We start from the raw sequence: 27,894 nt of genomic DNA, 5'->3' as shown, positions 1-27,894 counted from the left end.
GGCACTCAATTTTATTTAAAGTTATTGAAGGGCTCGAATTTTCCGTGCAGGATCTGAAGTGGACCCGACGTGCCGATCGGTGCAGCCGCCTTCAGTGGCTCTACAATTTTCAGTTTCAATGTGTACACACTGGTTTCATTGAGGTGTTAGCGTTCAGATAATAAAAAAAAGAAGAGAGAGAGAGGGAGAAAGTTGTTCGGACAGTTTATGTGCAAATTGATTAATCACACCGTCTTCTAGTAGGGGCCTATTTGAAGTCGAGACAAATCTTGTGTGGAATGACCTTGTAGGAATTACTAAAGCCTAAAATGGAGCAAACTCATAAATCTCAAATTTTGCTTCCCACTAAGTCAATCGCGAAGGGCTTCTACAAATTGGTTTCGTATGGGCCAATGTGATTAGAATTTAAAAACTAATTTGTTTAGTATGGGTCCAAGGTGTTTAGAGTCTGACATGTCATTTCAACCATGTCAAGCTGGGAGAGTAATTATTCGATGGTCTTAGAACATTGTCATGTAGTGTCATAACACATTTATGCACCGCATGTTTATGTGAATGGCGAAGAGCGTATACAAAATAGCTTCGTATGGGCCAAGTTGTTAAGAAATTGAACACAAACTGGTTTAGTATCGATCCAAGGAGTTTAGAGTTTGTCATGTAGTGCTCTAATACCTTTATGCACCACATATTTATGGGGATGGGGAAGAGCTTGTACAAATTGGTTTTGTATTGGCCAAGGTGTTAACAATTTGACCGCAAATTGGTTTAGTATCGGTCCAAAGGAGTCTAACACGTCAATTCAAACATGTCAAACTAAGAGAGTAGTTATTGGATGGTCTTGGGGCACTCTCTTTGTGGTGCCCCAACTTATCTGAATATTACACCACAATATCCATTTTATTTGTCAACTTTTTGGGGTCAGATCACAAAAGAAAAATTTATTGTGAATTTTCTAGTCTCGGCGTAGACGACCTGTCTTTGACCGGACCAGGAAGGAGAATAGCTAAGGTACATGTAAGCTGGTCCGGACACTTTGATGGTCAAAGAAAAAACACAAACTATTAGACCACCTCTGCTTGAACACATGGTATAACCATTTTACAAAACTTTTACTACGTATCACTTTATTCTACCTATAAATAAAGTTCCCCACAGAAACTAAATTGCATCAGAGTCCAGCTGAACCAAAATGGAAGAGAAAAACCAAGGAGCCCATGTTGTATTCCTCCCTTATCCAAGCCAAGGCCACATAAACCCTCTCCTCCAATTTGCCAAACGTTTAGCTTCCAAAGGTGTCAAAGCTACAATAGCCACGACCCATTACACTGTCAAGTACATTTGCGCCCCGAACGTCGCCGTCGAGCCGATCTCTGACGGATTCGATGAGGGAGGATTTTCTCAAGCACAAAACGAGGATGTGTACCTCAAGGCCTTTAGAGACAATGGCTCGAGAACTTTGTCTCACCTCATCCACAAGTAGGGAATGTGGAAAGTAGTTATTATTATCTTTTCGTCTTTAATGAACTTTCTCTAGCTCCTGTTAAAATATTTTATTTGTCTGGTTCGACTATACGAACCAAAAATGTTAAACAAATACTGTAACATATAGACTAAGTTTTAAAAAAGTCCAACCAAGAAAAGGAAAGGCTGGCTGAATATTTTGACGTTTTTCATTAATACCTTGATTGTGGAATTTCTGAATCTGCCACTGTGGACAGGTACCAAGATTCTTCTTTTCCAGTCAACTGTATCGTATATGATTCATTTCTGCCATGGGCTCTGGCTGTTGCAAAGGAAAATGGTATATATGGGGCATCCTTTTTCACCAACTCGGCCACAGTGTGTGCGATATTCTGTCGTATACACCGAGGCCTGATCAGTCTGCCTGTGAAACCGGACGAGACGCCCCTGCTCCTGCCCGGCCTGCCGCCATTGAACTTGCCAGACTTGCCAAGCTTTGTCTTGGCACCAGAAAGTCACCCTGCATACTTGGCCATGAATTTGCGTCAGTACTCTAACGTGGAAAAGGCTGACTGGGTATTCGGGAACACCTTCGAAAAATTGGAAGGCCAGGTATGTCCTTAATTATGAAGTATATTCCAAGCTAGCCTAAGGTCAATTATTTGACTTGTTTTTTCATTTCGTATTTATAGGATAAGACTACTCATGTTTCCCTAAACAGGTCCCTAACGTCTCATTTCCTCAATGATTCTGGGAATATTGCATGTTGAAGTGTCCGTATCTTGTCCGCGTCGTGTCGCTTGCATACATGACAATACTTTGTATGTTGAAATTTCTGTGCAAAGAGCTGATTTATGTGTTTTATGACTCATTGAAGGCGGCAAAAGGCGTATGGGACCTCTGGCCAGCAAAACTGATAGGTCCAATGGTGCCATCAGCATTTTTGGACGGCCAAATTGCAGGAGACAAGGGATACGGAGCAAGCCTGTGGAATCCACTCGGCAGCGAAACCATCCAATGGCTAGAAACAAAGCCACGGGGGTCCGTGGCGTACGTCTCTTTCGGAAGCATGGTTTCATTGGCAGCAGGACAGATGGAGGAAGTAGCTGTGGGATTGAAATGCAGCGATTTCGATTTTATTTGGGTGGTGAGGGAGTCTGAGCTTGGCAAATTGCCTCCTGAGTTTGCAGATTCGACAAAAGAAAAGGTATTGGAATAGTTGATGTGAAATTTGACACTACTATTAGACAGAAAGAGTATTGTCGATGTCAATTTAACGCATAAGCCTTCGAGGAAAAATTTGGCAATCCAGATTTGAAGTCAAAGTTGGAGATGCTCCACGCTATCTTTTCTTTCTATCTATATATTGTTGGCGTTCCGATATAGCTATGGTTCCCATGTCTTGCTTGCAACTGTGCGCTGGAAAATTAAACATGATTTTGTGACATTTATCGTTGCATCTTGGAGTCAAATTTTGCCATAAAAATGTGCAAGAAAGGAGGCAAATGTGACTTGAGAACAACTTGTCATGCCTCTCATTGGTCATAGTTGCCTTCATTTTGTGATTGTAACATTATTTACTTTGTGATGACTTCTCAACTCAGGGCCTGATAGTAACATGGTGCAACCAACTGGAAATGCTAGCACACCCGGCGATCGGTTGCTTTGTAACTCACTGTGGGTGGAACTCGACGCTGGAAGGGCTAAGCCTCGGCGTCCCGATGATCGGAGTGCCCAAATGGGCTGACCAACTGACTGATGCTAAGTTCATAGAGGAGATATGGGGTGTTGGTGTTAGAGCCAAGGAGGATGAGAAGGGAATTGTGAGGGGAGAAGAGCTCATTTCTTGTTTGAAGCAAGTCATGGAGGAAGGGGAGAGAAGTCTTGAGATCAGAAGGAATGCAAGTAAATGGAAGGCTCTGGCAAAGGAAGCAATTAGTGAAGGAGGGAGCTCTGATAAGTGCATTGATGGATTTGTGGAACATTTGAAGTGTAGGAATTAGAAAGGTTGACAATTATCGGATATTGTTAGTTTCGAAAAATAAAACACTTCGGTGCGTAATTTTTAAAACTTTTTTCAAACGAAATTAAAGAACTCATCAAATACTTTGATTTGATCATCAAATACTTTGATTTGATGCAAAGAAACTCAATAAATGATGGGCGGAAATACTTACTGTTTTTAAAAAGAATTACACATCTTTTCGTAGAGGGACGGGCAATGTAAGATGGAGGTAGAATAAAATACAATGAATTTGAACAAGTCTATCATGGAGTGTGGATGATGTTTGTTGTACCCCTTTTTTTCTCTGGTTATTTATATGTTTTGTTAGGTTTTGGTTTGCGTTTCCCCTTTTGTTACTTGTTTCCTGTAGTAGAATAGTGGGTTATGTTTTCTTTTGAAATTATCATGCAGTACTTTCAGTACTGTTCACGTTTGTTTTGATGATCAGAGAGTCCATATCAATCTATTTTTCACAAAAACAAATAAGTACTTAGTTTACTTATTTTTTGAATAAAAGGTAATGTATTGTGAAAGAATGACCGATTTCGTAAAATAAAAAATAAATACTTAAAAAATAAGAACCTTAAGATCCTAGAAACAGACAGAAGGCCTTCGGGGGTTTATATCCATGCAAGATGGCAATGGGTTACTCCATCGGGTATGGCTTGCTACAATGGTTGTTTTCTGATTGGATAACAAGAGGGTATCACAGATCCGGTTTGCTACGGCCAAAGAAGATTTCTTCCCTATCTATAAATCGCTCGAGCCGCTCTTTCTCTTTCAGAACCAGGCATTCACTCGCAAGGCTGCTATACATGGCATTTGTAGAGGAGCCTTCATTGATCATCTGCACAGCACAGCTATTGATTTGCAAACTTAGAAGTAAACTAACTCACTCACTCCATGACATGGGCCAAACCCACTTATCTGGCACTGAACTTGGTCACTCAGATATGACTTAATTACTGATAGTGGGCTACCAAACTATTATACATACATAAATAGAGAGATATAGAGGACTAAAGTTGCCCACAAAAATTCGAAACCAACATGGTAGGGAAAAAAAACATACCGATTCGCTAGCTTTAATTTTCATGTGAAGATAACGAAAGGAAACTAGAGTGGCTCGGAAAGCTTGCATTCACAAATAAAGGACACGGCACTCTAACGAGATCGATGAACTTAATCCCCGTCGCACTGTATTTTGAACACTTTTGCAATGAAATTGTTCAGGTCATAACATTAGTATATATAGACCATCACCTAGCTAGGGGAAAACCCTAGCTCAAAACCTGATTCCCTTAACAAGAACAAGATAATTAAGCAACCAAAGCAAGGAGTCTTAGTTAACTAGTGGTGAATTAAGTAACACGGTGAGAGTACTCCAAGAAGCCGGGGCAGGCGCAGGGGCCGTATTGTACACTAGGCATATCGATATCGGGCATCTTGTTACTCTTGTATGGCTTCCGTTGTTAAGTTTTCCATACAAAAGAAGATGAGTTTTCATAAAATTTCCCCGGGAAGGGGTTGTGTTATGCCCTATCGGAGTATCCGTTCAGTTAATCTGAGTTGTTATTTTCTTTGTTTGACCAAGAATCATTCACACGTAAATTCATGTTGGCCAGACATTGATCGATATTGATTGGAACAAATTCACTTCAATACTTTTACAACAGAATGATTTGCAAAACAAATTGTACGAAAAATGCACTCTAATCACATATGTATCGATGTTTGATCAACTTGAATTTCCACTTAAATCATGTGAAAAGAAAGTGAATTAATAGCATCAACAAAAACATATTGAGGATGGGCCGTTAGCACAACATGTCTGCTGTGCATTCCACGTAGCTGATACCACTTTCTCGGAGGAGGCAGTGAGCGCACCCATTATGGAGCCCATCTCGGATTCTGTTATTTGATTCGAAGCACAAGAATCATCTATTTTTTTTTTATAAATTATATAGAAAAACGCACACTGAAAACATACGTATTTGATGTCCGATCAGTGAGTTTTTACTTGAACATGCTATCTACTCGACAAGGTGTACAAAATGATCGATTCACAAATAACAGGACCCGGGTGGGCCCCATAATGGGTACACAGAGCACTGCTCCCCTATCTCCCATCACTATCATGTAATTATTATGCGACAGTGTGGGGCACTAGATAGGACTTTACCTCTTTTGGGTTTGTGGTGCGACAATTATCTCATCAGCTTTTGATCACGTGAAATGCATATATGCGAAAGGAGCAGAAATGATTCGTGCACAGCAAGCTGTGCACAGCAGCTATTTTCTCCCTCTTCGGGTCGCACAAAGATGATCGGAGCCGCTCATTTTGTTCAAAATATATCGTTTAAGGTCTCTGTAAAAAATAAGCGGCTTAAATTCTGAAGTGATTTTGGGTGTTTTGTTAACGCCTCAAACGATATTGAACGAAGCTCATTTTTTACAGAGACCTTAAACGATATATTTTGAACAAAATGAGCGGCTCCGATCATCTTTGTACGACCCGAGGAGGAAGAAAATGGCTGCTGTGCACAACAGTCTGTGCACGTAGCACAGCTCGAAAGGAAAATTCTAACTCTACACCTATCTACACACCCATTTACACACTTATACTCACAATAAGGGTGGATTTCATACACACTAGGTGTGTAATGTGTATGGGTTCCATCCCTATTATAAATGTGGGTGTATAATTGGGTGCGTAATAAGTGGATATGAAGGTAGAATGATTGTATGCGAAAATCTGGAAAAAAAAATTAAAAATTGGATTCCGACAGTTTTGTGGGCACAAAAAATGTATGGTCTTGATTTACTTATTCCGTATATAAAGAACTCCGAAAGGACCAAAACCAACTCATTGATGTGCTATTTGCTCGTATGGCTTTAGAACAAATGCTTTTTTGGCTGCTGAAAATGACAATGGAACACCGCAACGTGGGTTTTCAAGAGCCTTCTTGAAAACTCTACATTTATATGGATTTTATCACATGGGCATAATTAATTCTACATTGATGTGCATGTTGTGATGAACAATCTTGAAAAATCACGAGGCGGTACTCCAAAAATACCGATTAATCGTTCAAATATGCCCTTTGCTTGATTGAGGGTTGTTCGGCTAAATAAGCCGAATAGCTTTTTTTTTTAAAATTTTTTTTCCTATTTATTAGTTTTTCGTAAATTTTTTGGAGATTATTGCTTATTAATGACAAGAAGAATTTAAAAAGTAAAAAATTATGATCGAAATCCAATTTTTTTTAATAAAGATGAAAATTTTGGCTTATTGGCTTATTTTTGTCTTTATTTAAAAATTAGATTTCGATCGTAATTTTTTACTTTTTAAATTCATCTCGTCATGACGAAGCAATAATCTCCAAAAAATTGACGAAAAACTAACAAATGCAAAAAAAAAAAAATTTAAATAAAGACAAAAAAATAAACCATTCAACTTATTTAGCGGAATAACCCCAAATAAGTTGGCTCCCTGAGACTAGAATAAAGTGGAACCAATCAAGTCATGGTGTACAAACTGGTTTCATAGTGTATGTACGCATTGGTCTCATTGAGGTAATCGGGTTCAGAGAAATTAGAAAAGAACACCAAAAACAAAGAAAGAAAAGGTGTCCGAATCCTTTTATGTGCAAATATTTTTATTCTAAATGCTAATGACACTCAGGGCCGGTTCATAAATTTTGGAGGTCGGAAGCGAACCTCTTAAATGAGGTTTTCCTATATTTTTCATATAAAAGATAGTCTACAAAGACTACAAAGAGTCTAAAAAAAAAATATTATAAAAGACTTACCCTTACAAAATATAGAGGTGGAGAATCCGAAATGGTAAAAGAGGGGCCTCAAGATATTCCGTATGCAAATATTTTCAGTCCACGGTCGTCGGTGGTTTTCTTTCCTTCCCTTTGAGTCCTCGGTCAAGCATTTCTTTCTTTCTTTTTTGGATCACCTCAATGTAGTCTTTCCGTCCCTTGGAGTCCTCAACTCCTCACTGGCGTTTCTTTTTCATTTGTTTTGATTGCCTCAGTGTTTTTAATTAGTATAATTCCATCGTTGGGCTATTTTGTGATTTTTAAATTTCAATTGGCCTTATTTTGTGTAAAAGAGGCTTAGCGTAATAACTTTTTTTGGGGTCATATAATTATATTGGGGTTTTAAAATTTTTAGGGCCCTCATTTTAAATCTTTTTTGGAGGCCCGAAGCCCATGCTTCTTCCGACTCTCCCTTTAGCCGGATCTGATGACACTGTCTACTAGATGGGGTTTATTCGAAGTTGAGAAGAAGTCTGGTGTGGAATGGCTCCATAAAAATTACTCCGTAGAACACTAAATATGTAAGAGGCTCTTGATAGGTATATAAATACACTTATTTACGCCCCCTAACTTGGACTTGTTACGTCTGTTTATTGTATTACTTGGAGTTTGATACTCGTTTTTTTCCTTTTTCAGAATTAGCGGAACAGTTGAATAGCATATGAAACTAGGAGAAATTTTTCAGTGCCAAGCGGGTATATTCCACGTGGTGTCCGCTCGGCACTCCTGAGCCGTCCGATGCACTTTTGAACGGTTCAGATTGAAACATTCTCTCTCCTCTCACCCCTCCTCTTTCTCTTTTCTTTTTCTCTCTCCAAATCCGAACCGTCCAAAATCGCATCGGATGACTCGAATGTGCCAAGCAGATACTACGTTGTATCCACCCGGTACTAAAAAATTCCTCCGAAGCTAAATTGAGGAGTTAAGGGTGTACAACGGAGCTGGTGAAATAAAAAGTACGACGTGGCCAAAGAATTCAATGTGGTCGAAGTTTGAAGGTGCAAAGTGAGGATTTGATTAGCTTTGTTAGTGGGCCAACATTAAAAATAGAGTTAGGAAAGCAATTATTCTTATAATTTTTTTTAGAAAATTGATTTTCGCACTTTACTTTCGTACGCAGGTGCTCCACTTTATACATAATATTACTAGTAATTTCATATTAAAAATGGAGCGTCAAAACCAGCATCCTTTTTAAAAAGGGCCGAAGGCCATTAGACCCCTTATATTAGAGGCGGATCTAGAGGTGGTCATATGGGGGCCACGGCCCCCGCGTTGTTTGGGGAGGGGTTTTTTTTATTAAAATTTTAACATTAATATTAGTAATATTTTTTTGTTTGTTAATAACACCTAAATATTGTATTTTGTATTAAGTGTTATTTAGTGGCTTAGTGCTATTTACACATTTAAATCCTTTAACAATGTATTCGTTTTGGATCCTAAAACCCAATTTTTCTCTTTGGGCCATGGTTTTCCATAAGTTTTTCTTTCAATTATTTATCTCATTCCTTTTTCTATCTCTCTACATTCTACTACTCAAAAAATCTCCCTCAAATTTTAAACCAAACAAACTATTAAATTTTTGAACATTAAAATTTTAAAATCTTGTTCATAGTTCGGCCATCGCGTTTAAGAAATTCTGATTCCATTCCGCCTTATCTATGGATGGGCCCATTAAACCATTAAAAGGGAGGAACTTGTGGAGCTGCCGAGCACACGAGGTCTATATTATAATAAATGCAATCAAGAGGGTTTTGAAAGGGGTTTCCACGCATCTAGAGACCGCGATTGAAGCACAACAGGCAGAAAAACACCCAATGATCGGCTAAACTTTCTTGGCTAAAGCGGCGAGGATGTCTCTCCCACTCCAAGTAGTATGATTGTAAAGACTTTTAGCTCTTGTCCGTTTGTCATTCGGAAGAAAAAGTGAAAATCTTATCCTAAGGCTCCGTTCCGAAAAGAAAAATGAGTACTTATTTTTTAAAAAGGTAATTTCAAGCTCAAAAATTATGTGCTTACGCAAATTATTTTCCTATTAATATGGATTTTGTTTGATAGATCTTATTGAGATTTTTAATACGATGCAAAAAAAATTAAAAAATTATTTTTTATTTACATTATTTTTAAGTTTAAAAATATGAAATAAATATTTATTTTTTAAAAATGTGTTCTGAAACGGGGCTTAAGTCTCCCTCCAAAATTGTCATTTCCGGACCACATAATATTTGAATTTTTGATTAAAATCACTTATTGTGTCTGTCATTAATCTCTCTCTCTCTCTCTCTCTCTCTCTCTCTCTTCCCAATTATTGTGTCTATTATTACTCTCTCTCTCTCTCTCTCTCTCTTTCCGAAAAATATCTACCCAGGACTCTCTGTCTCTCCTCCACCATTTCTTTCCCTAACTAATTAAAAATTAATAAATTATTTGATCCCATTCGTTTTTTAAATATGTATTTTATTATATTTTTTAAGTTTTTTTTATTATGAAATGTAAAAATGTTAAGTTTTGTTTTTTACTCCCTCCGTCTCTTATTTAGACTCCAGTATTTCATTTTGAACTGTCACTTAATAAGTGTTCATTTTCTAAAGTTAGTGGATAAAAATTGGTGCATTGTCTATTTTGTCCCTAAAAGTAGATTCCATTTTGAAAAGTTAGTGAGTAAAAGTTGGTGCAGTATCTATTTTGTCCCTAAAAGTAGATTCCATTTTGAAAAGTTAGTGAGTAAAAGTGTAATGATAATGGGTAAGTAGAGAAAATGAAGGAAAAAATTGATGTAAAAGGTATAATGATGATGTTTTTTTAATAAGTTGGAATTACGAAGCAGGACACTTAAAAAGGGACGGAAGGAGTATTTTGTTTTATGGCTTTTTTATTTCTTTATTGAATAGTGAGTATCCAATTTTCTTGTTATGAATGGTTAGTAAACATTTTTTTTATTGAATTGTTGGTATAACCATATTTCTTGTTATGAATGATTAGTACGCATTTTATTTTTTCAATTGTTCTTATAAGTAAGAGTTATGGCTCTATTCTTCATTCATTCCAAGTCCAACAAATTATTGCCACTACTACAAAATGGTATAAAGATCATGGTCTAAAAATTAAAAAGATCTCACTTTTTGTAAAAACGTAATAAAATGTTATGGACTATAGTTTTAATCTTAGTTATACGAAAAAACTGAGATAGAAAGATTTTTTAATCTCAGTAATCTAAAAAGTGAGATTGTAACTTGAAGAATAGATCTCATTCTAAAAAAATTGAGATTATATATGAAAGAATATATCTCATTTCGAAAAAAATTGAGATGAAAAGATTTTTTAATCTAAGTAATTTAAAAGTGAGATTGTAACTTCAAGAATAGATCTCACTTTCCAAAAACTGAGATTGTATATGAAAGAATATATCTCATTTCGAAAAAATTGAGATAAAAAGAATCTTTAATCTCAGTCATCTAGAAACTGAGGTCGTAAGTTAGAGAACATTTTTTTTAGACTTGAGATGAAAGCTCTTAGGCCATCCACAGTGGTATAATCAAAAAAGGATAACCAAAAGTTGACACATCAGCTTTTGATTATTCACTTAAAAGGTTGCTAAGCTTAACAATGTTAAGTTTCACTATGGTCACTTCTAGTCCATAATCAAAATATGGGGTTCACTACAATTTCATTCTCTCCCCCCTGTTTCCCGTCATTTACTTCCCTCAATTTACGTTTTTTATGAGTTAAAATATATCGATTCCCTCTCTTAATTTTGAAAAAAAAAATCGATGACTTCCTTCCCTCCTATTATGATTTTTTCCTTCTTTTTTTTTTCGGGGTGGGTAGTAAAAATAGGAAAGTAGAGTGAAATACCTTAATCCGGCGACGATGGATTGAATTATAAATGATCGAGATATATTAGTTTCACTTTTGGAGAAAAAGAAAGAGAAATAGTTTGTTGGCGAAGTGAAAAAGATATAGAGTAGTGAAAAAGCTTGGTTACATAAAATTTTTATTCTTCAATTTTATTTTTTTAACCAAAAAAAAAAAAGAGTGGGCAAAGAAGGGAAGAAGAAAATACTAGTTGAAGCACGTGTGTATACAAATTTTGAAACTAGTTAACTTATGTGGTGTAGAATCCACAAATTTTGATTATTGAAAAAGGTTGTTAGTTTTGGTTATCCAAAGCCCAAAATTTGATTATTTCTAAGAATGTTGCTAAGTTTGATTATACTATTGTGAGTAATCTTTTGCACCAACATTGTTAACTTTAAAAACAATTGGCATTTGATTATACCACTGTGGATGGCCTTATATAGGAAAAGTTGAAAGTCGCTTACTCCTTAATCGACTCCTCACGCAATACCCCTAAATAAATGTAACTCTCAACCATTCTACAAAAAATATTTCGTCACAAAATGGGGTACTTTCGGCGATGAAAATATATTTCGTTGCCAAATGAGTACCTTTGGTGACAAAATTTACGAATGTTGCGTTTCGTCCCCAAATGTATTTTGAGTAAAACTCTATGTTCAGAACTCCATTAATTGAGATAATTCAAATTGGATTTGAACAATAATGCAAAGGGCTACAACTTTCATGTTTATCAAAATTGCTAATTTTAATATTTAAAGGTTCAAAATGATGTTCGAAATATATTTTAATGTTAAACGCATATATTTTATATTAAATATTTCAATTATATATTGAAAAGTGTATGTGGTGCAGTTGGTTGAAGCTTTTATGCAAAATTCAAGAGACTTGGGTTCAAAACGCACTAGGAGAAACAATGTAGGATTTTTTCCCTTTGGAAAACACCTTTTATTATGATTTTAAGCTATTAAAGGTCACGGTTTTGTCATTTTTAATTACAGTTTTTATATTTTTAGTCACGGTTATAATGAGTTTTAATTACGATTTTTATCCCGTGGTTAAAAGTTAGAGACTTTTAGTTATACCTTGATAGACCACGGTTTTAAATGTGAGATTAAAAGTGAAAGATCATACCAAATGACCGAAGTCTTTATCTATTTTTGTAGTAGTGTGCTTACAAAAAATATAACAACAATTTCATAATTTCCCTTATTTATTCTATGACTTGGAAAATTTGGAGTGAGGCGGAGGAGAGTCTATTGCTTTCGGCCCTCACGAGCATGATAGAGACTGTGAGGGTTGGTTTGGGTGGAGCTTCTCTTTGGGCATTCTCTGATTATAAATGGCAAAGTAGGGTCTTGAATTGAACAGTAACACTCGAATAGGTCAAGATCGCAAAAGCTCGCAGGCCTAGGGTTCCAAACCTGTGGTTCCAAATTAAATCCACACAGTAAAACAATAAGACTGGGAAGAGAGAGAGAGAGAGGACCTAGGCGCATGTAAGATTTAGAGTTGTTCGGTGTGTGTGTGAGAGAGGGAACGAGAGAGGGAGAGAGAGTGTGTGTGTGAGTTTGGAGAGAGAGAGAGATGAGAAATAGAAATCGATGAGATTGTTCGGTATGTGTGTGTGTGAGAGAGAGAGAGCACGTTACTTCTATTGAGAGAGAGGGGGAGGCCGTTTTGCATAGGTTTACGTTGGGGAAGCCAGTTGTGAAAAAGGCTATCAACGATAAGACTGGGATAAATGGTATTTTTAGTTTCCCGGGGGATAAAAGTTATTAACCGAACACGCACAAGTTCTGGATTTGGTTCATAATCTGGGATACAACTACCTAAACGAACAAGGGCTAAAGGGTTCTTTATTCAACTTTCGATTGTGTGACTTGGATGACTCAAATTTTTATTCTTTCATTTTTCATATCATATTTATATTCGCAATATTAGATAATTAATGGTCACACAATGGTTTTCAATGGTTTAAGATAGGCTTTGAAATAGACTATAAGACGTGAGACAAGTCGTGCCAATGGTTAAATCCAGTAAGGCAATCCATGTTTTGTTGAGATATCCTATACTGACTACGAGTCTTGGTTACAATATATTTAATTTTGGGGATTATTGACAGGGATCAATATCTTAGGGTTGCTCAAAAAATCCAGTGGAACGTAAAACCGGTCCGGACTAAACCGATCTGTATCTTTTGGATTTTGTCCGTGAATTGATGGTCTAGACATAGATTAAAAAATTAAAAAATCGTGACTCGCAGTTCGGTCCACGAATTTTCATTACGAAACCGTGGATTAACTAAACTTGACCGCAAGATATTTATTTTATACAAATATATGTGTGTATTTGTATAGTTACTTGTTAGTAATGTTCAAACTTTTTTCTACCAATTTTAGTATTTTATCTTAATAATGAGATACAATGTAGATGTACATAAAATATAAGGGGTAAATCGTAGGTTTTTTTTGTATAAGTTACGGATACCTTTAGTTCAGTTTTAGTAGTTGGTTTTTTTTTTTCCAGCTTTTTTTATGTTATGTATCTTAATGATACAAATCTACTAGTGTTTAGACTCTTTTGAATCTGATTTATGAAGTAGACCTTTGATAGTTTATGTAACAAGTACTTTAGGGGTGGTGTTAAACTTAATTCTAAGTGTAACATTCTTTCTTTTAAGTGTGAAATATATCCTTGAACTTTATTTTTACTAAAATTCGTGGATAAAACCTTAACCGATCCGTGAGTCACAGATTGGATAAGAACCAGAAAGTAGGACTATTAGTCCAGATACGGATTTCATTTTGTAAAAATCGTGACTAGCGGTTCGGTTATCGAATTCCTAATAATCCGAACCTAATCGAACCGCGAGCAAACCTAATAGTGGTCTGGTTTGGTGTTGAATAGAAACCCTAAGTTTCAAAGCGATTATGTTACAAGGGGAGGCTGAATCGGAAAACTTAGTCCTTTCTCTCATTAATTTTCGAAACCTTTAATCTGCTTTCACAGTTAAACCATTAATTAAGTTCAAATCATAAAATCCAACTTCCCTCGACTCCCCGCAAAAGATCCTAGACTTAACCGTTATGTTTTTATTTTTTATTTTTGTAATAATAGCTACTCCGTAATTCCTTATTTTAAATTATAATTTTTGGTTGAAAAATGACAAATCAGTTTCTAACCTAAAATCTAAAAGGGAGTAAATTTCTAAATCTAAGGCCTTCATCACCGCGCAAGGCGAATCCAGAGCTTATACAAATTGGTTTCGTATGGGCCAAGGTGTTTAGAATTTGAATACAAACTGGTTTCGTATTGGTCCAAGCCTTGAGTCCAAGGTGTTCAGAGTCTGACATGTCATAATTTCAACCATGTGAAAGTCCAAGCCTTGACTCCAAGGAGAGACTATTCCATGCCTCCGGGGTATGGTCATGTGGTGCCCCAAGACTTTTTGCACCACACATGTCAGTGGCCCACACATATTTGTATTGTATAAAGAGCTTTTGGGGCACCACGTGGCTATGTCCTTGGGGCATAGTATAATTTTTCGACTACAAGGCATTCAGAGTCTGACAAGTCATAATTTCAACCATGTGAAACTCCGATCTCACTTTCTAACGAGTGAAAATTCATTGCTCCCCACCACCTTCTCCATCCTTCTCCATCATACTCATACATTTGAGTTGGAGGCTTGGAGTTATAGGCTTAGTGGTGGAGTCCACACAAACGTATAACGGAAAAGACTCATGAAGCATTACGTGACAATGCTTCAGGAGCTAATTAGTACTCCCTTTATTTGTTTTAAGTGTACTAACTTCGTAACTTTAACTCTATTTCTATGGAGATATCATTATTAGTCTTTTATCTACTAACTTTTCAAAGAAGAATTTATTTTTAGGTACAAAATGGAAAAAATACCAACTTTTTTTTCACTGATTTTATAAAATGGAAACTTATTAAAGGAACAGCTCCAAATGAAATATACTGGACTCTAATAATGGGACAGAGGAAATAATTATTTTTCCTTTCTTACACATTGAATTGTGAGTTGAATATTACAGTACCATGTCAGCTTGAACACATGGTATACCCACTGATGCAAGCTATAAACGAATATGAGAATAAATTTTTTACATCGTCGGTGTAAACATTTGTTTCTTCTAAATCAATTGTATTTCACCATGTTTTATTAATTGGGACCACTATTTTGACACGTGTCACAATGCAATTGATTTGGAGGAAAGAAATGTCTACACCGACGGTGTAAAGAATTTATTCTTAACGAATATTAGTACAAAGTACTTCCACTTTGTGCAAGCTATAAATGAAGTTCCCTGAGGAAAACAAGTTGCAGCAGAATCCAGCTGAAGCAAGTTAAATGGAAGGAAAAAACCAAGGAGCCCATGTTGTATTCCTCCCTTATCCAAGCCAAGGCCACATAAACCCTCTCCTCCAATTTGCCAAACGCCTAGCTTCCAAAGGTGTCAAAGCCACACTGGCCACAACCCGTTACACTGTCAAGTCCATTTGCGCCGCGAACATCGCCGTCGAGCCGATCTCCGACGGGTTCGATGAGGGAGGATTTTCTCAAGCGCGAAACGCGGATGTGTACCTCAAGGCCTTTAGAGACTACGGCTCGAAAACTTTGTCTCAACTCATCCACAAGTAAGGGATGATGACAGTAGATACTGTCTAGCTTTCGTCTTTAGTGAACTTTTTGCGGCTCATGTTCAAATGATTTATTTTTTTGGTTCGACTAGATGAACAAAAAATAATGAAAAATAACATATAGACTAAGAGGGCTTTTGGCTAAATAAGTTAAGCAGCTTATTAGTCAAAACACCCCTAAATTTGGAAAAAGTCCAAAAAAAAAAAAATTTGCTGGCCGAGCTGCAAAAAGTAAAGGAAAGAAAAGGCTGAATATTTTGAGGTTTTTCATCAATCCTTCAATGTCGAATTTCTGAATCTGTCACTGTGGACAGGTATAAAGATTCTTTTTTTCCAATCAACTGTGTTGTATATGATTCGTTTCTGCCATGGGCTCTGGATGTTGCAAAGGAAAACGGCATATATGGGGCATCCTTTTTCACCAACTCGGCCACGGTGTGTGCGATATTCTGTCGCATACACTGCGGCCTGATCAGTCTGCCTGTGAAGCAGGACGAGATGCCCCTGCTGCTGCCGGGCCTGCCACCGTTGAACTTGCCCGACTTGCCAAGCTTTGTCAAGGCACCCGAAAGTTACCCTGCATACTTAGCCATGAAATTGAGTCAGTACTCTAACTTGGAAAAGGCTGACTGGGTGTTTGGGAACACCTTCGAAAAACTGGAAGGAGAGGTATGCTAGTATGTTAATGTATCAACATCACAGATAATACCCACACAGATATACATGTCACCATTGATTTAAATACCGGCCGATATATAGCAGTTTTCTGACTCTTCGATTCCGCTACACCTCGCTATACTTGTGCAGTTATACTGCAAAAAATTCACACCCGTATTTGCCAACTCCTGATACGTATCACTTTGTATCCTATTTTTTGTCTGTTTCTTGACCGATACATGCTTCAGGTGCTCTGGCGCCAAGATCTAAGATTGATACACCTAATTCTTACTACGTATCATTAGATACGCCCACTACCGCTATTTAAAACCACGCACGTGACGAAACATGTTACGTTTTTACCTACCAAATTCTGAATTAGTGATTAAAAGCAAGGAGAAGCTAATGTTTTTGTTTTTTTTTTTGCTAAATTGGGGAAAGCTAATGTTATGCATCTTTTTGGTGCATGTTACATAGTTTTTGGTTTTTTACTTAAGGATGTTCCTTGGAAGTGTATGGTACTCATAGTTTTGATGCATGGTACGCACATTTTTGGCAGATACGCTCTTTTTGGCTCGTTAGATACGCATTTTTCGCGTGGGAGGGACAGTAAAAATATTTCTCAGGAAATTTAACCCATACAAGCTTGCCCTGTCCTGTCACATCTTTAGAGCAAGTGGCGTAACTGCTTTCCATTTTCACAGCAATTCGTGTTCTGAGTATTGTAGGACCAATCCGTTTATACGATCCATATTCTTGATTACCTTTTGAATCATGAAATTGCCGCGCATTTTAGTGTTCATATTTTTACGTATTTTATGGTCTTTGAAGGCAGTGGAAGCTGTATTGGATCTCTGGCCAGGAAAACTGATTGGTCCAATGGTGCCATCGGCATTTTTGGATGGCCGAATCAAGGGAGACGAGGGATACGGAGCAAGTCTATGGAATCCACTCAGCGACGAGTACCTGAAATGGTTAGAAACAAAGCCACGGGAGTCTGTGGCGTACGTCTCTTTCGGAAGCATGGTTGCATTGGCAGCAGAGCAGATGGAGGAAATAGCACTGGGATTGAAGTGCAGCAATACGCACTTCATTTGGGTGGTGAGGGAGTCTGAGATTGGAAAATTGCCTCCAGAGTTCGCTGATTCGACAAAAGAAAAGGTATTGGAAATATAGTCACCTTTTTTTTTTTTTTTGAAGCAATAGTAATGTCTTGCTTATAGACTTAGAGCAGCTCCAACATGGAGTCAAATCTCCCGGCATCCCGCCGGTAACAACTATCTCTGCATCTCGGAGTCATAGTTTGCCATCAAAATGTGCACGAAAAGAGGCAAATATGACTTGAGAACAACGACTTGTCGTGCCACTCATTGGTTACTCTAATTTTATGGATTTCTGTATAATGTTTTAGTTGATTGATGCAAGTTAACTGTTGGCTTCATTTTGTGATGGTAACATTATTAATTCTGTGATGGATTCTCAACTCAGGGCCTGATAGTAACATGGTGCAACCAACTGGAAATGCTAGCACACCCGGCGATCGGTTGCTTCATAACTCATTGCGGGTGGAACTCGACGCTGGAAGGGCTAAGCCTCGGCGTGCCGATGATCGGAGTGCCCAAATGGGCTGACCAACTAACTGATGCTAAGTTCATAGAGGAGATATGGGGTGTTGGCGTTAGAGCCAAGGAGGATGAGAGGGGAATTGTGAGGAGAGAGGAGCTCATTTCTTGTTTGAAGCAAGTCATGGAAGAAGGGGAGAGAAGTCTTGAGATCAGAAGGAATGCAAGTAAATGGAAGGCTCTGGCAAAGGAAGCAATTAGTGAAGGAGGGAGCTCAGATAAGTGCATTGATGAATTTGTGGAACATTTGAAGTGTGGGAATTAGAAAAGAGAGGTAGGTAGAAGGTTGACAAATATTGGATATTGTTTGTTTTGTTTTGTAACTTGGGTGTTTGGGCTAACACACGCACACCTCGACTAATTTCGGTGACTTGATCCCATTTGCCCACTTGGGGGGAGCCCAATCAAAGTCGGAGCAAAACTCCATATGAACTGGCCCTAAAGGAGTTCATAATATCTAGGAGGTTTCAAACATGAGACCTTAGGAGGGAGCAAACCCCCACGTCCCAGGTCTAGACCACCAGGCCAACCCTACGGCAACGGGGTTAAATATTGGATATTGTTAGCTACAAAATTCAATGAGTTTGAGCAAGTCCATGGAGTGTGCATGGTGTGCGTTTGTTTTTATCCCTTCTATTCTCTGTTTATGTACTTTTTGGTTAGGGTTTCATTTGTGCTTCCCTTTTGTTATTTTTTTCCGGCTATAAAAAGAGTGGGTTATGTTTTGTTCTGAAATCAGCTTGTAATGCCTTCAGTATTGTTAACGTTTTTGTTTCGATGATCAAAGAGCCTGAAGCAATCGATATTATAAGATCCCAGAAACGAAAGGGCGCCCTTTTGGGAGTTCGTATCCGTTTCTGTTTTCAGTAAAGCAGAGGAAGTCACAAAATAACTGACAAGTATTTCTCAACCTTTTCTGTGTTCTTGTTTTCAAAAAGCAAAACGCAAAAAGCCGCAAAATGAAAGCCGAACAACGAAAAACAATCCATAATTGAGTCTGAAAATGTCTTCATCGCACCAACATAGTTTCATCCTACACATTAATCCATACCGCACACACAAGGTCTCAAGGTGAAGTAGGTTTCTGAAAAACGAATGTAAACAATATAAGACGCACCAAACAAAGACATCCAAGTTCCATTGCTAATACAGCGAAATTTTCTTCCCGCTTGCACTTGTTCTAACAGCTTTTCCCATTCACCTAATCAGAGAGAGATACGACATAAACTATCCAATCGATTAGCCACAAAAATGAAGTTCTACTCCCAATTACATGTATTAACTGCATACTGCTCGAGCATACCATGCATTTACAGGTTTAAAATTGGACATCTAAAACAACCCTGATTGGATAACAAGAGGATATCACAGATCTGGTTTGCTACGGCCAAAGATTTCTTCCCTATCAATAAATCGCTCAAGCAACTCTTTCTCTTTCAGAACCAAGCAATCGTCCTCCTTTCCAAACCAGTCATAGCGCCTCTTGGCAATGTAATCATAGGCAGCATCCCTCAAAGGCGTTGGGACAATGAGGAGAGTGCTTAATGCAGAGTAAGGCAAGGGCAAGTAAGACAGTACTCTCAGTGCAGCTGCAAAATTACATATCAATCAGAGAATTAGACTCAATTGTTTTTTATCGGGATTTAGTCTTAATTGTGCTGTATAAACAAAAGAGTACACAAGAAATAGGTCAAATGCCGATAAAGAAAAAAAAACAAGAAATAGGTCGAATTCTATAAATAAAAAGCCCAAGGTGAAGGAAAAGAAAAATAGTAACCAAATGAATAAATCTTCATAAATGCATCCTCATGTAAGTTTACAATTGGTAACACAATCGAAAACTTCTTACAATCGATTTGAAATAATGAATCCAAAACAAGTCATAAATTTCAATGGCATCAAAGTTCAAACAGTGAACTATGTTTATGTATAAGCTTTTTTTGAAGCAATATCAAATTAGAACAGCTAGCTTAATGTAAGAGCAAAATCAAGGAATATAAAGGCCATCATTTGCCAAGCTCTAAAGACCAGCAATAAATAAGGATCTAATCCAGCCAAGACTCAGAGACAAGGTGGATGTATGTAAGGTATGTAGACATATTCTACCAACAAAACTTTTTTGACCCAAATTTTTGCAGTAATATTAAAGCTGTTGAATTTACTGGCACGGTGGCACCTCAAGGAGCAGGGAAGGGAGAAAAAAGCAGCAGCAAAGCAGTAAACAAGGCATGGCAGAAAGAGACAGGCTTGATGGCCATCTTATTAGAGCATCTCCAAGAGAACCCTCTAAGCACCATATGTTAAAAGTTTCAAGGTTTCGGTACTATTTTGTGCTCCAGCATGTACCTCAAATACCATAAAGTTGCCTTAACTCTTTTTTTTTTTTTCTTTCTTTCTTTCTTCTTTTTTCTTCTCTTTTGTAAATCTGTGTTGTAGATCACACTTATCTGTCTTCATAACATAGTATTTGAAGGGTCATGTTGTAAGTACTGTTGGAGCTCAGCTCACCATAAAAATCACTCTTCAAATTCTTTATATGAGATAGCAAAGTACAATTTTGATGTTAGTTTTTGAAGTGTCTGCTGGAGATGCTCTTAGAAAATAGGCTTTGAAGATTAATATGCAAAGCAAAGGTCACATGATAATATTATCATATATTTCCAGAAGAAATGCAAAACCACAATAGTGTAAACAACCATTGGATGAATCTTCTATCAGAAAATCAAATTCGTTTTCTCGAATTACTAGCTCCGTATTCAAATTGTATTAGTTAATGGAGAAAAAGGGGATTCTGACAAAGTAAACAGAGGTATGTTACCCGAGCAAATGAACATATATCAATCACTCAATTTTACTTCCAAATTCATATAGAAAGGCCATTTGGGTTTAATCAAGCAGATAATCCGTCACCTTTAGGACAAAGAACTGCAGAACGATCACCAAAACCAATAGATACCATATCTCCTAAAGATATCTGTATCATTAAGCCAGGTTTGCGAAATTCCACCTAATTGACTCCCATCCAAACAGCGCCCCTTTCTCTCCCAATCACACTCCCTTCCTCAACGAGTCTGAGTATTCACCATGACGGGAATCCCCCTAATGAGTGTAAACGTAGTGTTCAAAACAATAGTACACATAAGAATACATAACTCAAAACGTAGTGTGCATATTTATCCCTTTGCACACAGTTAAACACGTACAGTTATGGAGAGAGAGAGAGAGAGAGAGAGAGAGAGAGAGGGTCTTACCAGTGGATCCTTGGTGATATGAACCTGGGCCTTCAATGAACAAGAAGCGACGAAGAACATCCTCTCGATCAACGCCACAGAGTCTCATGTAAGGTTCAGCAGCTTGAGATTGGAGACAACAGAACTTGATCTTCCTATCTTGGTCTGCTTTAATCACCCACTTCACCCCTGCAAAAGTACAAAGCATGTAAACAGAAACACTAATTAAGGACCAATATCGGTCTTATCCTTTCCACGAATGCATATAACTACATGAAATTGCAAGATCCTCACACATTCTTCTGTATTACACAAAAAAATCCCATAGCTAGCCTGTTGCCCTTCACAGCTTGCAAAAACATAGTTGTGACAATAGTTGTGTGTTAAAACTTAAGATCATCAGACCGAATGGTGCATCACAGCCTTTTTTTAAGACGGTGTACTGCCAATTCATCTGATGCAATCCTGTCACAAACCATTAACACATTAAATTTACAGGCTCCATTTAGAATTTGAGAAATGAATATCAAGAAATCGAGTCTTCCACTATACTCGTGCATCATCTAACCCCATATAGTACTTCAAAACAGGAGAAAACAGATATCCTTTCTGATATTATGTTTTTCAAGCAAAGAGGCTATGTATATGTTATGTGCGTACCCCTACTTCATGCTGATTCATTGATGATGCACAACTTAGAAGTATCCTTAAAACTACTAACCACAGAAGTGACACAGAACTCTATTCCGTATACTAAATCCTCAACTTAATCCTTTCTCACTTTTAATAGAGCAACTTGAAAACTAACCCTAACTTCAGTAATAACACAAAAATTACCAGAAAAATACATGTTCCTAACTTCCTTAGATAACACTGTCTAGCAGCAACTAAACAGGAAAACATGCCAATTACACCATGTGTGAATATGCGTCCCAATGCGCAAATGTATATGTCTATACGCACGTATATATCTACATAATAAGGGAGAACGGTTTTTGAATCTTATCTCTCTGTAAATCCTAACCATTGATTTGCTCTATAAATCCTACGGCTCTCCCTTTCTCTCTCAAACAATATTAATTGCACAATTGCCACTAATTGGATCTCAAGTTGCACTTTGCCTTCAGGCACGGGCAAACCCTAGTATATGTATATTAAAAGGACAACAATAAGGAAACCTCACATCGAACTCCATTTCCATATAATCAAACCCTAGATTTTCACAAAATAGCTTGCTACGAAAAAACTACCTGGTTTTCCAAATCGCAGTAGTGCTACTTCAAAACTGCTTAACTAACCCCAACTGCAGTAACAACACAAACATTACCAGCGCAATACTGGGAGAAAATATCAGCAACTCACGTACTTGGTACTTTTATGTGCATATATAGCAATGTCTGTGATCACAAAGCAGGAATTTCAACAATTACACCATGTGTTAACCCATGCATACCAATTAATGCAAATTCTTCAGTGCTTTATGTCTCACAAGCACAATATCAATGATATCATACACACAATAATCGGAAACCGCCCTAACTTTAGTAGCAATTACAGACATTAGCACTGAAAACATTTAAGAAAATATCAGCTAATCAGCCAAATTAGCATTCTCTAACCGTCTAAATCTATGTTACCTGGAACGGAACGAGGATCGTTCCTGTACAAGGAACGACAACAGGAACATGGTACGCCACATGCCCTAAATTCCACAACAATAGGGGTGCGATTCTATAGATTACAATCCAAAGGCACTCTTATTTCAAGAGAAAAAAACATCCAATGAAGTAGAGTATCGTTTGTCTATCATTCACATCAAGCACATTTCTCGAAGCATTATGACCAATCTTTTTCTTACATTTTGTCAAATATCTCGTGTTCATACGAGAAAATTTCGGATCCCTAATTTTACCGTACCGAGGCATAGGAATACAACATTTCCGAAACGCTTCGCCACGGTATTTATTTCAGAGGTCTCAATACATAAATATGTTGCATATATCAAAAACCACCAAATTATCCACCTCTACATACAAAAAACATATATCCAGCTTACCATTGTGACAGAGATGACATACGCCGTCGTAAACGACGACGCAAGGCTGAAGGAGAGAGGGAAGCGTGGCCGTGGCCGCGGCGGCGGCGGAGGCCGGCAGGTCGTCGTCCAAGAGGAGGTCTTCTGCGGCCACGTCGGCGGCGGCGCCGGCTGATACGATACCGGCGCCGGACTTCGCCGTCGAAGATGACGGCGAGAAGGAGGAGTAAAATGAGGGAGAAGGGGTTCGTATTTTCAGTGATCGAAGAAGAACGCCTCGAATTAACATCACCATTTTCTCTCTCTAGAGATTGATTGGTATTGGTATTGGTATTGGTATTGGTATTGAGAGTATTATAAAGTATTTATTTATATGAGTTGTTGAAAAGTTTTACGGAGAAATTCGTTGCTTGGGTTCCAAGTCGGTTACGTTTCAACGGAGGCAATTGGAGGCAAGACTTTTGGAAACCCGTAATTCTGTAATTCCTCGCGTAATCCTTCAAAGTGAACTCAGTTGTGCATTGCTTTCAATGTCCGCTCACGCATGCGCGGCGATTTATGTGACTTAGATTGTAGTACATAAATTATACTCCGTAAGTTAAAAAAAAATTTCATATTTATATTTTTGAGCTCAAAGACAAACACATTTTACAATCAAACATAAGGATAAGTATGCAACATGATTACTAAAATACTCTTTCTGCAAAATAAGTGAAAGTTTACTAAAAATTGAAAGTTAATGAAAATACTTAAACCTCCAAGGGTATCCTATGAAAATGCCTAAAATCCTAAACCTTGGATACTCTATTAAAGTGTCTAAAACCCTAAGGTACCCTATGAAAGTGCCTAAATTACTAAAATCCTATATAAGAAAGTGCACCCTAAAAACTCAATGGAAGTGTCTGAAAAGAAGATGGCTTTACTACAGTTTTGGAGCAAACTGCACAACGTGCAGTTTTGCATTTTCAGTGCCCTTTTCGGGCCTCACTCGATGATCGGAATCGTTCATATGATAGAGGTCGACAAGTACTTCGACCATACCAAAAATTATGTTCCTCGGATTCCGATCAATATCCAATTGAAGCATGTTTATCTTCAAACAGAAGGGTTGAAGATGGGTTTAATCCAGTGTGCATGGTACACTTTTTCAAAGAGAAACGTGTTTCGATTTGATATCGATCGGAATCCGATGAACATGGTTTTTGTTATGGTCGAAGTACTCATCGAGCTCTATCATATGAACGATCCCACTCATCGAGCAAGGCCCGAATGGGCACTGAAAATGCAGAATTATAAGCAAGACCTTTTGGAAACCCGTAATTCTGTACTTTGTCGCGTAATCCTTCAAAATGAACTCAATTTTGCATTGCTCTAAATGTCCACTCACGAATGTGCATGCGATTTATGTGACTTAGATTGTCGTAGATAAATTATTAGTCAAAAATTTCTCATATTTCTATTTTTGAGCTAAAAAATAAGCACATTTTGCAATCAAACATAAGGATAAGTATGGTACATGATTACTAAAATACTCTTTCTGCAAAATTAGTGAAAGTTTATAAAAAATTGAAAGCTAATGAAAATACCTAAACCCCTAGGGTACTCTATGAAAATGCCTAAAATCCTAAACCTTGGATACTCTATGAAAGTGTCTAAAACCCTATAGTACCTTATGAAAGTGTCTAAACCATTAAAATCCTACATAGGAAAGTGCACCCTAAAAACTTGATGAAAGTGCCTAAAAAGGAGATGGCTTTACTGGAGTTTTGGAGCAAATTGCACAGCTGTTTGGGTTAAATTAGCTCAATCTTTGGCAAAATGATTGTGTGTGGGCATGCCAGAAAAGAATAGAATTTATCATTTTCAGATTAACTCAAAATAGCGAATTTAATCAGGCAATTGTGTTATTCGTTCGATTACCTCAATTAAGAGGATTTTCCTAAAGGTATCAATCAAATAATAGATTGACAATCTTCAATCAGAAAAGATAACTGAATATAAACAAGCTTAAATTTAATCGAAAGAAAGTTTATATACAATTACTCTTAAGATTTTGACAAGAATAATACAGGAATATAGGCACACTTGAATTGAATCGAAAGCAAACTTATACTCAACTATTCTTTGGCAAGAAAAAGACAGAAAGATGTAAGATAACTTGAATTTAATAAAAAGTGAGCTTACTTGCAAATAAATCTTCAAACTTGTAAAATATTAGACTAATTAAATTACTCTAAGTCCTACACTATTTTAGATCTCTGATCAACCATTTTGTATGGATTGTCAGATGATGAATTTTGTCAGGGGTCTTCTCTTCAATTGCTTCTTCTATTTATAGACAATGGGTTTGTCTTCAATTCGTATTCTCCACGTTTTCTTTTAGCAATCAAGTCTTCATTCAAACTTGATTTAAACTGTCCTTCATTCCCTCAAAAAACGCTTGCAAAGGCCTTCGAACTGTTGCTTGACTTGATCTTCTCAGAAAACTCTCCTCCATCCTTGTTCGTTGATGCTGATTGTAGTTGACTTCTGGGTAGTGCGTTCCTATTTTTGTGCAACTTGGATTAGCGGTTTGAAACAATTTATTAAGATGATTCACTATAAACATAACCGATCTCTCTTACGAAAACATGCTCTAATGACACCGTTCGATGGTTTTAAGAGCTAATTAGCGGTTGTGCTTAATTATCATTTTAATACCTATCATTTAATGGCCAAACGTGGTCGTTTTCAATCTAAACGATACCGTATAGTATTAAAATAACATCGTAATTAAACCCTTTGATCCTCTGTATCTTAGGATTAACCACGATGTGTTTTGATTGGAAGATACACTATTTGGTGCCACGTGTAATTTTCTTATTGGGTGGCAAGTTTTAGGATGTAAACAATAGCGTGCAGTTCTGCATTTTCAGTGCCCTTTTCGGGCCTCACTCGATGATCAGAATCGTTCATATGATAGAGCTCGACGAGTACTTCGACCATACCAAAAATTATGTTCCTCGGATTCCAATCGATATCCAATTGAAGCATGTTTATCTTCAAACAGAAGGGTTGAAGATGGGTTTAATCCAGTGTGCATGCTACACTTTTTCAAAGAGAAACGTGTTTCGATTTGATATCGATCGGAATCCAATGAACATGGTTTTTGTTATGGTCGAAGTACTCATCGAGCTCTATCATATGAACGATCCCGCTAATCAAGCGAGGCTCGAAAAGAGCACTGAAAATGCAGAATTGTATGCTGTGCAGTTTGCTCCAAAACTACAGTAAAGCCATCTCCTTTTTAGTAACTGTCGTTGCTCAAAGACGTGACGCACCATGATTTGAACTAAATCTAAATGAACTATACTTTTCTTAATATTTCCAAAATTTATGATATATCACTCTCGCTAATGAACTACCTTAATTTTTTTTGCACATGAAAGAGTGTGGATAACAAAAAATAGAGTGTGAATATCAATTTCCTTTTTCAAGGATTCCTGAAAAAAATCAGTTCAGTCGAATATCATTAAGGACTTGATCGATTATTTGCTCAGGAATTGAACGGCTCCAATCATTTATATGAAACTCTGAGTTAGCTCCAAGTGTCAAGTGACTAAATGATATACCCATAGTCGGGCTCAATCGAAAATCTGTGGATTAGAATTCAATTGGGTTTGAATATTTCCTTTCCAATTCACATGAAAAGGTGCAAAATGGTCCTTCGTACCCGTCTTATATTGCAAAAGTTTTCAAAGGAAAATTTTATTCCGATTGAATTTGTGCTGCCAATGTAGCACGTCGGAATGCCTCATAATGTCAACTTAAATAAATGTCCATCCTACTACTAACCGACTGCTCTACATATGATACTGTTATAATCTTCACAAAGCGTCATTTATCATTTTGACATATATTTTCCTATTTATCATATAAGGCAACACTAGTTTACACAGAGGGTTTTTTTTAGCATATGGTATACATTAGCGGGGGTTAACGGAGTGTTAGTATGTTAGTCAATAAGGGATTCAGAGGCTATCCATAACCTTGAATCCCAAATCTGCTCCCCGTGGAACTCGAACTCAAGTCACCATTGAGAAGAGAAATGAGACAACAAATTTGACAAGCTTGGTTTCTCAGTTTACATAGAGTTACATTACCTAAAAAGTTAGGATAGAGAGAGATAGATTTATTAGGAGAATATTCTCTATATGTTTTTAAAAAATGATCCGATGACTTTAAATTTAATATGAAGTGATCTAATGGTTGTAAAAATTGTTCTCATTTATATGCATAGACATTTTCAACAAAAATCGCTATGTTTTATAATATAGAAGATTATGGAAAGTGTGCGTGTTAAACACTAAATTAGTGGTAATGAGTCTAATGACACTGTAGTCCCGTTTCTTGGACATTAGAGAAAATTTTTTTTTTCCAATTTTGGAAATGAGGAGATATATGAATACATCAAGTCAATATTTTGGAATCCTAAACGATTTATGGAATGTTTAAATGGATATGATCAGGTTACCTGGCTTACGTCATAACTTTA

The 27,894-nt window shown here is 37.2% G+C and overlaps 3 protein-coding genes across 3 annotated transcripts; 2 read left to right on the top strand and 1 right to left on the bottom strand.

The window, feature by feature from the left end:
• Positions 1 to 1,156: 1,156 nt before the first annotated feature.
• On the top strand, positions 1,157 to 3,906 carry LOC131310312 (UDP-glycosyltransferase 74B1-like). The gene is made up of 4 exons (XM_058337264.1): positions 1,157 to 1,476; positions 1,719 to 2,073; positions 2,339 to 2,668; positions 3,066 to 3,906. Exons 1-4 carry the CDS (start codon positions 1,190 to 1,192, stop codon positions 3,462 to 3,464), a joined length of 1,371 nt encoding a protein of 456 aa, XP_058193247.1. The 5' UTR covers positions 1,157 to 1,189; the 3' UTR covers positions 3,465 to 3,906.
• An 11,528-nt stretch (positions 3,907 to 15,434) lies between these two features.
• LOC131310313 (UDP-glycosyltransferase 74B1-like) lies at positions 15,435 to 18,830 on the top strand. Its single transcript, XM_058337266.1, has 4 exons — positions 15,435 to 15,813; positions 16,131 to 16,485; positions 17,305 to 17,634; positions 17,962 to 18,830. Exons 1-4 carry the CDS (start codon positions 15,527 to 15,529, stop codon positions 18,358 to 18,360), a joined length of 1,371 nt encoding a protein of 456 aa, XP_058193249.1. The 5' UTR covers positions 15,435 to 15,526; the 3' UTR covers positions 18,361 to 18,830.
• Positions 18,831 to 19,313: 483 nt separating this feature from the next.
• On the bottom strand, positions 19,314 to 23,834 carry LOC131310311 (uncharacterized). Its single transcript, XM_058337263.1, has 3 exons — positions 23,382 to 23,834; positions 21,347 to 21,514; positions 19,314 to 19,684 (listed from the first exon to the last, which is right to left on the bottom strand). Exons 1-3 carry the CDS (start codon positions 23,653 to 23,655, stop codon positions 19,461 to 19,463), a joined length of 666 nt encoding a protein of 221 aa, XP_058193246.1. The 5' UTR covers positions 23,656 to 23,834; the 3' UTR covers positions 19,314 to 19,460.
• Between the last annotated feature and the right edge of the window lie 4,060 nt (positions 23,835 to 27,894).

This window comes from Rhododendron vialii, chromosome 12a (assembly GCF_030253575.1).
Source record: "Rhododendron vialii isolate Sample 1 chromosome 12a, ASM3025357v1".
NCBI classification, from domain to species: domain Eukaryota; kingdom Viridiplantae; phylum Streptophyta; class Magnoliopsida; order Ericales; family Ericaceae; genus Rhododendron; species Rhododendron vialii.
Note: the sequence above shows the minus strand (reverse complement) of the source record. Positions and strands in the feature narration are given on the sequence as shown.